At 28.0% G+C, this 14,735-nt stretch overlaps 1 protein-coding gene across 1 annotated transcript in view; it reads right to left on the bottom strand.

The window, feature by feature from the left end:
- The window catches only part of LOC100573593 (cytochrome P450 4C1), a 14,060-nt gene extending 5,030 nt beyond the window's left edge, over positions 1-9,030 (bottom strand). The window contains exons 1-6 of the mRNA XM_016800852.2: positions 8,745-9,030; positions 1,827-2,043; positions 1,644-1,753; positions 728-818; positions 402-590; positions 246-319 (exon numbers count right to left, since the gene is read on the bottom strand). Coding sequence (XP_016656341.1) covers positions 246-319; positions 402-590; positions 728-818; positions 1,644-1,753; positions 1,827-1,992 — 630 coding nt within the window. The 5' untranslated portion in view covers positions 1,993-2,043; positions 8,745-9,030. The remainder of the gene's footprint in view (positions 1-245; positions 320-401; positions 591-727; positions 819-1,643; positions 1,754-1,826; positions 2,044-8,744) is intronic.
- Positions 9,031-14,735: the final 5,705 nt, after the last annotated feature.

The following is a 14,735-nucleotide window of genomic DNA, read 5'->3' as shown; positions in this document are numbered from 1 at the left end:
ACATCGTTTCTGACTTGAAACTATGTAAAAAAATATTTTCAAAAAAATGTACACTTTTTGAAATAATGAGTGTTAAATGATAAAAGAATCACCCGGTATATATATAGATACATTTTTTTATACAATTGCATAAGAAACTGTAATAAATGGTTATCATGTTTTATAATATTATTATTAATAAGCTTATTAAGCTCAGTGTATTATGAAATATTGTTCAAGGTCCTCCGGACTTTTTATTTCTATTACTTTACTATTGCTTTGGCAAATTCACATTCATTTTTGTTTGTTTGAGTGTCGAGATTGTAACCCATGGTGTTTTCTAGAAATAATACAATATCCGTTAGTAACTAGATGGTATATAATTATCTCAAATATAGAATATTAAAATATTATTTACTTACCACAAATAACATCGAGTGCGAATGGTGCAACGTAGTCCCAGAGATTGAATACTTGTGTTTCGTTTAATTGCTTCCCGACATTCCTTATGAGAATTCGGTTTTTCTCGATAAATACTGGGAAAAACTGTTCCAAAAGTTTACCATTAAAAAAGGGAGATATCATGCGACGATGTATCCGCCATTTGTCAACTGTAATCGTTTTAAATTATTTTGAATTATAATAAAATTATAATATAGGCACATAATATACTTACATCCACTAAAAATTTTTTAATATTATTCTATAAAAATTCAATGCGTTTAAACTATAGTTGTGATCAACTCACCTGGTGCAGTAAACAAGCCTTCGCCTAAAATAACCTTGAAAAAATCGTACACAAAACCTTTTTGAAAGGCATTTGAACTATTCAACACAATCTAAAAAGAGGTATGGTAGGTATAAGATTTTGTTGATTTATGTATAAATTATCTATTTTTTAAAATTATTAACAGGTTGACCACCACAGGATATTTTCAAGTTACTTAAAATTGATTTTTTGAATCTATTTTGGTTCTCAAAAATGTTATTAGGATTAACAATTGAGACCCCGTTCGGAGTCTTACTGAAATCGATTTTCAGTGAGAACTCTTTTAAAGTCACAATAATCAGTATTTTCTAGTCGCATTTAAAATGTACAGTGTTGCCACTTTCTGATGGTATAACAACCGTGCAGATATCATTATTATTATTTTTTATCAATTTTCGTTAAATCGTGAAAACTTTTTCCAAGTAAACCTATGAAAAAACCCCGTGGCGTACGGGAGTAAACTAGTGAGAACCCAAAAAGTGGCTTATGGTGGTTAACCTGTTAAGAAGTATTTAGAAATAAATATTAGATATGCAATCAAAAAGTCAACTCACTAATTTAATATTTTGTAGATACTTCCATAGTTCTATTATTATACTAAATCAGCTATTTTAAAAGTGTAAATTAATGGGGTTTTCATATATAGTGACACAATAATTATATAAAAGTAAATCAGAATTTGGTAAAAGTCAAACATTTTTACTTGTACCTACGTTAACATATACATAAACTATCAATGTAAAAAATAATTATGTTAAACTTTGTTAAAATTGTTATCTAAGAGTACCATAATTATATAAAATGAAGAGTGTGACAATACATAGCTCTCAAAAATATCTCGGTTTTTCAAAACAGAATCCCAGTACATCTGTATTGTTGTTAAAAATATAATTACTTGTAGGTCTTCCGGTTTGACAATGAACACTCCAAAATATGGTCCCATCCAGAATTTAAATGGCTCTAGATTATAATCTTTCACGTAGTCAAGTATTCTGCTCACGATCTCTGAAGAACATCAAAAAATATAAGTTTATGGAATATTTAATTTTTTTACTTTGGGAATATATTTTTTTTTTACGTCCTGACGTCAGTCCAATACATCCATACAATGTTCCAATGAAAGGGTATGCTGGAGGTCCTGGCATTCTAGCTGCCAATTTTTCAAAGGGCCTGTTGTGCCATTTAAAGTAACACCACATCACCACAAAAATAACAACAATTATGTAAACAATTATTTCAATCATTGTAAATTTGAAATTTAAATCCACTGTGACTGGGTGTTTTCTATGATACTTCTATAAAAAAAAAAAAAACATTTGTTATTTCTATATGTAGGTATTGGTGTTAATGATTTATAAACTTTAATTTCAAATTATTTTTTTTTTTTTTCTTTATTAGTAATACACAATCTGTACACAAACGGCACAATAAGAGTATGAGCTGAGACACAATAAAAAAACATGAAATTATGAGCTAAGAAGCCACCCACCGATGACACTTATGTTTTTTTAAATTACTTGTTTTAACTTAATTATTATTTTTTTTTTAATTTTTTAATTTTTTTTTTTTTGTTAGGGGTTAAGTAGGTCTCTACACCATTTACGCTTAAGGCGACGAGGAGGATTACCAGGAATGGTTAATGAAGCCAGATTTTTTACAAGTTCGTTTGGATGGGAGTTAAGGCGTAGGTGGAATCGTTTGTAATAATTTTTAGCTTCTTCCTGAACTGTTTTCATATGTAGGTCTTTATGCAGGGAGTGATTTGAGACATATAGTGGAGAGTTGGTAATTTTTCTTAGTATTTTCTTTTGGAATCGTTGAATTTTATTTAGATTTGATATTTTTGCGTTACCCCATAGCTGTAAGCCGTACGTCCAAATTGGCTTTAAAAGAGATTTGTAAAGAAGTAGTTTAATATTTAATTTAGAGTGTTTGTTGTTGACTATTAGGGTTTTGATTATTTGTAAGCGGGAATTTAGTTGTGAAGTTTTGGCTTTGATGTGGTGAGCCCAGGTTAGACGGCGGTCAAGAGTTAGGCCGAGATATTTAACGTTTGGGGATGAGGGGATCTGAGTACCAAAAAGCGATACCTCTGGACATGGTGCTAATCTAAGTGTAAATGTAGTATGTGCTGATTTGGTTTGATTTATTTTAAATCGCCACTTTTTATACCAATCTTCCATTAATGAGAGATGGTTTTGTAGGTTTGTGGAGGCTATAATTTCAAATTAAAAACGATAAATATCAGCTATTCGCACGATTTTATACGTATTATACTATACCTACACTAAAAATATATTATTATTATTATTGTAACCTACAAATTATTTTTTGATATGTACCACTCTTTTACATATAGCATTTTGCATGTATCTACACGACAACCGAAGAAAACAAAAACTATTGATGGATTTTCTTCGGTGACATACCTACGCCCTTCTTTATATTGATTTTCATATTATCAGATTATGTTATAATGATCTACAATTTACAAATCATTATAATTTTATTCTTGATCTGAATCTGAATTAGTTTTTAAATAGTTAAACCTAGAGTAGGTAAATTACGTCACCGATTGAAAAGTTCAAGTCATAATATATTGCTAAATGTGGCTTTTTGAAATGTAAGTACGACATTTTTAACTAAAATATGCAAATTAATACATAAATTATTATTATCTATAGTCTTAAAAAAAAATTAGAAAAATTATGGAGAGCTATACCAGGGACTGGATCCTTACTGAATATAACTTGTTTTAGAACCGGAACCCTAACCTAACGAAACCCTTATTAAAATTAATTTTAATGCCGGAAATGATGCTTTTACTTTTATGAAAAGGTTTCTTAACATTGATTATGATATCCTATTTGAAGCGGGCCCTTATCTTATTAAAGGATAGTGATGAGTACATTTTTGCTTATTTAGTCATATAAGCAAATTTTAAGATATCTGGTTAAAAATTGGTATTGACACTAATTGACAATACCAATATTTTATTATAATTTGTCTAAATTGTATTGGATGTGTTCAACTTGAATTCAGTGATATAAAACCTTTTTAGACGATAAACAAATCTGAGCGAAGACAGTCTATTTTATATCCTTTTTTTTAATGATATTGTTACTATTAAATTAATTTATTTAACTATTAGAAATGTAGTACCTAGATTGGATTAATGCTTCCAGTTAACATTTATTTTGCATTTGAACATGTTACCGTGTGAATAAAATATAACTATAGTAAAGTTATATTAATATACTAGAAAAGTTTCAATTAAACACGAATAGTTTTTTTAATTAAGTACCTACCTAGTTTTTGTTTTTAACGTTATTCTTCGTTAAGTCCGTTGCTTTTGAAAACTACTGGAAATCTTATTGAAACTATATTGAAACTATATTGAAACTCGATTGCACCAACTACATACAATTTTCCACCAGAGAAGATGATAATCATCGAAACATTTTTTCGACTACTTATCAGTTATTATTTATACATTCACAAAAAAAACACTCATCATTGTAAATTCAATAAGTTCATCGCTCCACTCAGAAATAAAAATTTGTTTTCATTTCATTATTCATTAAGCCTACTTTGCACTTTCCATACCTTACAATAATAGTATAATGGAACTGTACATTTTGATACAAATATAAGCTTTTATATATAAGTACTTTGTATACCTCCAAGACTTAGATTTTAAATTCTCGAAAAAATTATATTTGCTGAATTTTTAAAAGTGAAAAATTAGTTTCCTATTTGAAAAACATAACTTTGTATTGTCAAAGGATCATCCTTATCGGGAAGAAAAAAACTACCTACTTTATTACTAACAAAATAATAAGTTAAATAGTAAAATAAATTAGAATAATAGCAATCATATCATAAAACACACTTAGTTAGTAGTAATACAGCTGCCCATATATCTTCGCTATTAATCGATGAAATGATTATGAAATAATTTCATATCATCAAATTCAAGTTAAAAACTCCATAACAGTGTTCCACTCTATAAACACTGTTGTACAGCTGACCAGTAGTCACTTACCAACTTTTTTTTTATTGGTTTTTTGCACTTGTGAAGTTATAATAATTTCTAATGCAAAAAGATAGTGTGAATAAATATTATTTTCATTTGAATTTCTTTAGCATATTATAATAGTTTAAATGTATTCAATTAAAATACTACTAGTTTATTTTCTCAACAGGTGACCTTTAGAATATAATTTTAATTTTGTACGCCCACTAAATCAGACATTTTTTTGATATTTTGATACAAAAAACCGTATGGTTTTATTAACAACACCACTCAACCAAATTGAGTATGCTTGTGTACATTAGATTTGTAAGCTCAAACTCTAATAAAAGTTAATAAAAATCAACAACAACAGTATTTAAAATAGCTATGTAGAGAGTTAATCACTATGAAAGTTATAATTTATGCAAAAATAACACCAATTAAAGATTGTTTTAATTACCCATATTGTCAAAATAACTTGTAAAAAAAACTTTTTAGTGACATCGATATTTAGTTCATTGGAGTGTAGTTGAGTTAACAACAAGCAATCTTAAAATTTTGTAATTCTATAGAAAACAATATCAAGTTTTTCCTCAACCAACGGATTTCGAACCCGTGATCTTCATCTACCTATATTAACTACCTAACAATTATCCTAGCTACATTTCTAAGCGGTATATCATTAGGCGACCTATCGAAGTTATCGATGATATTATGATAAACTATACTATTTAAAAAAGTCATTTTGAGTAGGTAATGTATTGTTTTTCATAAATGAAAGTTTTTTATATAGCCACAAAAACATTTAGGGTCCCAACATTTGATGTGGGTGGAGTGGATGGATCTATCTAGTATCTATAGGATTATGTTTCGAGTTACTAAAAACCGTTATCCCTATCCACATACAGATACGACTGATCATCATAATGATATTTAATATTTATATTATCTAGACTTAGTTCAGCGCCCCCTTTATCGTAATAACTAATTGCCACGCCCCCTTCATGCAAAATTAAATTTTCTTCTTATAAATATATATATATATATATATATAAAATATAAACATACCTATATATTTATTTATTCATCAGTACATTATAACATTATTAATTAAAGTGAAAACTAATTAAAATTAAGTCTGTTAATTTTGTCGGAAAACACACTCACCGCCCCTTTCAAAACTATCACCCCCCGGAGAGACTTAAATGCCCCCAAGGGGGCGGTACCGCCCCCGTTAAGAACCACTGATCTAGACTCTAGATGTAAATAAAGGTTTAACAAAATATCAGATTCACAGTGCCAGTGGTGTACCTACTAACGGTAAGGGCGATACCTCCCCGCCCAAATTTAGAAGGAAGGATTAATTATTTATGTGATGTATTTTTTTGGCCAATATTTACCCCCAATAAACTACCCTACCTTCCCACCCACCAAATGCAAGTCCAAGTACGCCACTTGCATGTGGCCCAAAGGCCCAAGAAGTGATGAGGTGGATGATTCGCATTATATAAATTGACATATTTTATTTGACGGTTTACGATATTGTAGTATGTCATTATATTTTCATCACGCCGGTAAAATTAATAATAATGTTTGAATAACGTATTTGTAGTCAAAATAGCTTCATAACCGTGTTATTACAATAGCATTAGCAATGCAATTTAAAATTATAAATTTATTTAACTGAAATCGAACTTTTCCTGGTAATAACTTAACAAATATATTACATTGTAGTATTGAACCCAATTATATATTTTTTTCTTAAATCTAAAATAACTAAAATAATCGCAAAAAATTGTTAGTTAAATACATATTATAATAATATATTATAATTATATACCTATTTTTAATATATGATTTATAAAATAACGAATAGTTGTTAAAAATGTTACGTTTAGCCATCACAGGGACCATTTCAATACTATATTATTCTCTTAAAACAACATGAATATGGAGCTCACTGACCCTGTCACCGCAAAGTTAATATTTTGTTGCAAAAATGGTTTCACAAATTAGTAACCAATTCGTAATAATTCGTAACCACAAATTTGGAATTTGTAACTTAAGTATAACCGCTCAAAATCGATTTTCCATTTGCGGGTGCCAGGGTCAGTGGATATGTAATAACTGATACGCAACATAAGTCATAATTTATAATCATAATTCATAATCCGTTTCTGAAAATGTCCAGAATTTAGAAGTAGAGTATGAATATTTGTTCTAGACTTTTTAGTTCTTACAGTCCTAACAGCAGGTAAGTCTTCTTACGATTACGATACTTAATCACTAACGATTGACAACCTATTTAATAGAAATTTATGATTATATTATAATCAAAAATAAAATAAAATATATTATAAATTGTTGTAAATTATTTAATACCTAAATATAGTCTGTGTGCATATTCTATGTTGAAAACCGTAGTGAATAACAAAACAAATGAGGTGTAGGTATTAAAAATATAATAATATTATATTATAAAATTATATTGTATTTAATAATAATAATATTATGTACCTACCCGCATTTTGTGTAAGCATAAAGTGTTGTCTGGCGTATTATATAGGCAAAATAGGTACACTTTTGCAGTGTTCAATTTATATTAACCATAATCATTATATTTTAGCTTATCGTGACTTCACCGATAGAGTGTGGTTGCTCACAAACTCAACCACATCTTACTCTACCGTAAATATCCGAATACATAAAAAAGTTGTATATTTTAAAAATAAACTACAATACTTACTACAATACTAAATAAATGTTTTTAAGCTGACAAACCGGTTCTTTCGAATCGTTTTTCGCATACAATGATATTATATCATTGAATTCAAATGTAACACTATCCATTTCAGCAACCCACTTGTAACCTCAGTACAGTAGAGTGTCGAGTGATAGCCAATTTCCTACCTTTTTAAAAATATTTTAATCCATCTACATCATTAAGAATAATTGTGATTTCAATACAGTTTTCCGCAATGATGACAATTTGGATAAATCCATAGAAAGATTTCTTATGGAAGCCCTTATTGAACCCAGGTAGTAATTATTAAATATTTTAAAACATCGTAAGAAATAAAAATAAATTTTTGTTAATTAAATTAAATACAACACAAGCAATCTCTAACAAACCAGTTCTTATATCAATTGTAAATTTTAAAAGGTAATCATTAATCAATTTCTAGAACATTAAAATCCCCCACTATTATATAGGTATGTATTATTTTTCAGAAAGTTGTTACATTATACTTCATCACCAGCCTAACAGAAAAAAAAATTACATCAAACTCAAGTCATTTTGGAGAATTTGAAGTAGAAGAATTTGGCAGTCCAAATATAGCTAAAAAAAAATCTCAATAGTACAAGCTACAGTTATATGACTGAAAATATAATTGTTTATCAGAATAAAAAGGTATTACAATGTTCATGCTTGATCCGTGGTTCTGTTCTTCACATACAGTAAAAATAGTTTATCATTTATATAAGTAGATAATAAATTATACAGACCACACATACATATATAATGTAATAGTAGGTACCTAGTCTGGGAAACAAGTATGTAGAAAATTAATACTTTATATCCTTAGTACCTATCTATACACCTAATTCAGAGACCATTAAATATGTACCTATATTATATTATTGTTACGCAAGATGTAATTTATAACAAACTAAATAATATTAGTGTATTGTTTTATAACGTGAACTTACAATTTTACAAAACATATATAAATAAACACCTACATAATTATAATTATTCATGGCTTTTCTTTCCATCTATAATTTATATTTTATATTCATTCAAAATTTAATTTACTTTTATACTTAATAAATATTACTATTTAATTTATTCTTGAGACTTGAAAGAATATTTATAATATCTCGATTCTAATGTAATTATAGGAGAAGAGGACAAGAAATAACCGTAAACGATTAATACAATCACTTACTACTAAATTATGTTATATATCGACATATTACCTTTTTGATCCTTATGACGACTTCTTTATTGATATTATAGTTAAGTACTTAATTAATTATAAACCAAATATTTTCAAATAATAAGAAACTTATTTTATTGCTTTATAAATATTAACGTTATTTACACGACATTCACATTTAGTATAATAGTTAATTTATTTTATAATTGTATTCTTTTGCACAGAATGTCTGTGTAGTCTTCAAACTCGCTTTTTTAACATCTATAAAAAAGGTATAATAATGAAACGTACACACTCATAGCCAGAGAAACACTGCCTGAGTGACAGATAATGACCAGCCTCCTTATATGTGATATTTTGTGTGTGTGTGCGTCGTGCGTGTGTAATTATAATTGTATCTGATGTAAAATTTCATTTATTATCTTAACTCTAAATGTTATTAATAAAAGTTATTATATAAATTGATGTGAATTATAATAAAGTACTGTAATAATGAATATAATTTGATATCTTATTTGAATTTTTAAATGTTATCTGAATAACATGTATAATTATGATGTAGGTATATGATCTTTAAATTCGCCACGTGGTAATACACCCCTGATCACATTGAAAACTATATACTATATATATGTATGTATAAACTTATAAATAATATACTATACTATTAAATTACTATAAACATACCTAGTTAGAATAAAATTATACATATCCTACTATATTCTGTATTTTTCAAGGATAAATAAAATAAAAATAAAAATACTACATAGTCATGATGATTCAGATATTTTTCATAGCATAGTCTACTATTTCACCCCTCACACGGTATCAATATAATAAAAACCGCTTTTATTATTTAGTGTAACTCAGAAAACTGTATATAATCTGATTGGACCAAATCAGAGCTCCATTATACGATATACCAGCTTTACCATATTATAAATGTGATTTAAGCTATCCATAACTCATAAGATGATTTTTATACCTAGGTACGAATGAACTTTCTCTTTTAACGTTTCACCACTGCACGCCAGTATAGCATTATAATATAATTAGCAATGTATTAAATATAAGTATTTTATTTACAAATTAAGATATTTAATTTGTTTAAACATTCTATACATTAGCATAATATGTTCAAGTTATCAAATTATTTTTAAATTATACATACATGGTACTAAAGTCTATTAAATACCTACCAAATAAACTTAGAAACAGGGAATTAATTAAGCTCTCGTAGTGGGATTTCCGAACTTCTAATTATTATTTAAAATTGAAGTATCGAAAATCAGTTACGTTATAATAATATAATGCTGTTAGTCTGATTTTATTTTTTGTTGTTTTATATGTAGGTAGGTATTTCTAAGAAGTTTAGCAATCGATAAAAAGTCCTAATAATAGAAAATAATAAAACATAATTATATGCTTAAAAAGTTTCAAGTACCTATGAATAATAATTTTAAATAAATATAAAATAACTACAATTTTCTTAACATTATTGTTGTATAAATATTCGCAATTATATTTTTCAACGCGGAAAAAAAAATTGTGTGTCACAAGCCTAAGGCCAACCTGTATAGGATAACAAAATAATTACTACCAAAGTGAAGGTTTTATATACCTGAACAATAAATAATCATATAGAATTCAACATTTAAATCTTATGAAAAAAAAAAAATATATTATAAATTATATTACGTAGCTTACACAGGTTGTAGTCTGTAGAGCATATACAGTAAGTCCCAGAAGTCCCGTATCACCCTTAGTATCTCCGTGGAAAATCAATATATTTAAATGCAATTTTTTTACAGTAATAACTCAGTTACATAACTAATAAGTATGGAAGTTTTGATTGAATAACATAATATTCGATTTTTTTTTTCAAAAATTCAAAAATTATCAAACATTTTTTTTAGGAAAATAAATTTATGAAATTTCCAAGATAGCCATTTTGTTTATCATATTTTTTAAAACAGTTTAAAAAAAAATATTAAAATTTAACGAAAATCGCCCAAGTTAGGGCTTATTATTATTTTTAATTTTAGCCGAAAAATCAGCGTGATTGTAATAATGAACATGCGAACCGTATTTTGCATATGCCATATGCATAGGTAACATAACTATTATTCTTAGAAATTCACAATAATAATTGCATATTGGTGTGGAGTAGCACCAAAAACCAAAATCGATTTTCTCAAAAACTGATTATGCGTTAAAATTCCCGTTTTTCCTTAATTTTTATGTTGTTTTTCCCGGCGCTTATGAAAACTATTGGGAATTTTAAATGTTGGCATCCTCAATGCATCAACAATATTCACTTTCCCATTGAACAAGATACTGAAGTTGAAAATCGAAGCATTATTTCGACTACTTATCGTGTACGCAGACACACAAATTAAAAAATGGTTTTGGGTTTTTAAAATTCTCTTTCTACGCCATATAGTACGTTTTTAAATATGGCCAATTTTCACAAGATTTTGTTATTTTTATTATGTTTATCTTAAGCAATGAAATTAAAAATCAAAGTCCAACGTAACCTGTAGAAAAATCAGCTTTTTCTAACAAAAAAAAAAAATTATTCAAACCAGACCAGTAAACCAGATGCGGGACTTTTGCTCGATTTTTCCTATAAACCGTGTTCTAAACGAAAAATCACGCTTTTCATTTTTGGTCGGCGGTGCCGTTGACATGACGTACGCGCATGCATCCCGTGCGTAGATAGCTCTGTACTCTTATTCAATCACACTCACGCCAATCAATAATTTGTAATCATCATTGATGAGAATGACTAATAACCCAAATACCATGGGTGGTGGCAACGAGTTGCATATTGCCTAAATATTACCCCTCATTAAAGACACACGAGCGGGCTCCTTATATGGGGATTGGATACCGACCGTTGATAAAGGAGTTGAATATAGGCAATTTTAATAGTCCCTGCGTGCGAGGAAATTGTATGTACGTGGTAAACGATCCATTATTAGTGTGAGTGACTTCTTTGCGCCACCACATATCACGCATGCGCAGGCACATGTCATTATTGAGTCATTAGATCGAAATATTCAAAAGCAATTTATTTATGGACGTGAAATAGTTTTACGCCTGATTAAATCTGATTTAGGTACCTATTCACATTTTTCTAAAGTATTAAACTTTTTAGTACATATTTTAACAAAATATATGCATATTTCAGTATTTTATGCTGCATATTTGCTTGCATATAATGGAGTTTTTTCACTGCTATAATCCGTGGTCTACTTATGATATTTAAGATTACAGTTAATCACAAACTGAATTCATAAAAATACGTAATATTATATTGCCTATATTTTTCTCCTTAAAATATGGCTAACTGCGGATGACATAATATTATTTTAATATTATAAATAATAGTAAGTAATAACTCTTGTCTTAACTTACTAGTCTATATAAATTCATACAAAAAATATAACTTAATTTTGGAGCAAAAATAGTCTATCCAGTGCTACATAATATGATTATAATTCAATGATTGTAGTTTTTACATTTTATTTAAAGTCGTTAAAATAAATCGTTCTTACGTGATACTGAATACATGACAGGGTTTAAAGCTAAATTGCCTATCCGGGACGCCATGTAATCATAGTTCTTTTACTATCGAAACTCATAAAACAAAGTAGATTTTCAACACATTATAATATTATTTCACAAATATAATATAATAATAATATATTCATGCAATATTACATCTTTATTACACGCGATTATTTAAAATGTCTAAATTAATATTTAGTAAAAATTAATATATATTATGCATATCGATTATTATTACCATATTATAACTATAGATAATATAAGAAAAAAAAAGGTATTAACCTCGCGTAACATAATAATAATAATATAACATGCTATTCCAAAAAATCGCATGAGCGTAAAAAAAATTATTTTATGTGTGTTGAGCTGGAACTAAATTTTACAAATATGTATGGTTACTCCACAGCGCAGCGGTTCCCGTCGACAGTCGTCGTGAGTCGAGTGTCAGTCACATTGTAACTATATAGGTATAAAATATTACATAGGTGGTACACCATAATGTCCACGCATACAGTATTATCATTATCATTATTATTATTATGGGCTTAACACGTAGTCGCATTAAGTCGTTACACCGGTTGACGTCCCTCGACCGCGCGGATTAGATTTGATAAACAGAATGGGGAAAAAAAATGTGCATTGATCAGGCGACAACAACTGCAGTCAAGCTGTTATTATAATAATAACAACGACAACTAAACGTTTTTTTATAATTATTGTTTTAAGTAAGTTCCTACTTTATTATACGCAATATCATAATATTATATTATACACTGCGCACACGCGCAAACCGTTTCGTACGTCGTGTATACACGCCCACGTCAGGTAAATAATATTATTATAATAATATGAAATGACGAATAGTTTGTGCTCGTTCTATCTATCAGTTATTATTATACTGTATAAGTCTTGCACGTGAGCCTGAGGGCTAATCGTCTGACGCGTTCTAGAACTGCACTTGGTGTAAAAATCCATCGTCTCGTCCCCGTAGCGTATCTTGTTAGCCGCGTCGTCCTCGTCACCCTTTTATTTATTTTTGTATATGTGTTTTGTGTTATTTTTCGTCCCCGTCCGTATACAGATGTTGTTTATAAAATTAATAAGATTCAATCGACTAGTCACTTGCATTATATTACATCTTGCATTAACTAGTTAAAAAGTTAATGTTTAGGCTAATTGTTTCAAACTTTTTAACATGACTAGTAAGACAGTTTTCTGATTAAATCATGAAAACAAATAGTTTAATTGAAGGTCGATTTAAAAATAGTCCTACGAAATTTGAATTTGAAATTTTTTGTTTTTGTAGTTATATAGTATATACACTTAACTATATTAATATTAAAATACAAATAATCCAATACCATAATAATACAAACATTTCTGTCATTTGTCTTGATAAAATAATTTTGTGTATATATATTATATTTTAGTGGATTAGGTACGCACAATATTATATGACCATTAATTGCTATTTGATAGAAGACAATTGATATTTGTGAAATTATTAATTGAGACGTCCATCGTTTAAATATTTAATAATCATGTAAGTAAAATAGATGTATACACTGTACATTACAATAAAAGTTTAATAAAATTGTTTATTATAATTATTTAGGATACTAGAAAAACGCACTCACTCATTATGCGATTCACATAATTATTATGTATCTACCTACTATTAAAAAAAGTAAATTAACTTTTTTAAACTAAGTTAAGTTAATATTTAATTCTATAATAACTTTTAACTTATCGATCTTGTATTCTCTTAACTTCACTTAACTTGAATAAATTATTTTCATTAACTTGCACACTTTTGTACATATAACGTACAATATCTAATATATACAATTCTCGTGTCACAATGTTAGTTACCATACACCCAGGCCCGTATTTAGGGGGGGGGGGGCTAGTGTACCCTGTTGCCCGGGGCGGCAAATTGTATGGTCAATTTAGGGGGCGGAAATTTATGTTGACATATTATTATTGTGTATTAATTGTGTCAAAAAATAAATAAATTAATATTATATATTTTTATTTTTATATTTACTATAACCTTCTATTAAAAGCAAACATTACAGCTAAAAACGTATATCGTTTTCATCAATTAGTCGGAAAATAATATTAATTACAAACAATATTTAAGGTAAACTATAAACTAAGAAAGGTGTTTTGCGTTGGAATCAGAAATAAAAAGTAGGTAATGCAGATTTTTATGAAATTAATAATTATCACTTTATTTTAAAATCTCCAATCTAGAAGAAAGTTATAACTTATAAATGTATCTAGATTATATTATTATAAAATATTATTAAGGCTGTTGAAAACGGAACGTTTTTTCGTAGTATTTACGTGCATTTAGAGTTTAGACCAATAAGCGGAAAAAAAATTAACAAATTTTAATTTTGAAAACCGATTTGAATTCCTTATTCTCTTTGTGTATTTAATAGATTTTTACAAT

This window comes from Acyrthosiphon pisum, chromosome A1, assembly GCF_005508785.2.
Source record: "Acyrthosiphon pisum isolate AL4f chromosome A1, pea_aphid_22Mar2018_4r6ur, whole genome shotgun sequence".
NCBI classification, from domain to species: Eukaryota; Metazoa; Arthropoda; class Insecta; order Hemiptera; family Aphididae; genus Acyrthosiphon; species Acyrthosiphon pisum.
This window is presented reverse-complemented; position numbering and strand designations above follow the sequence as displayed.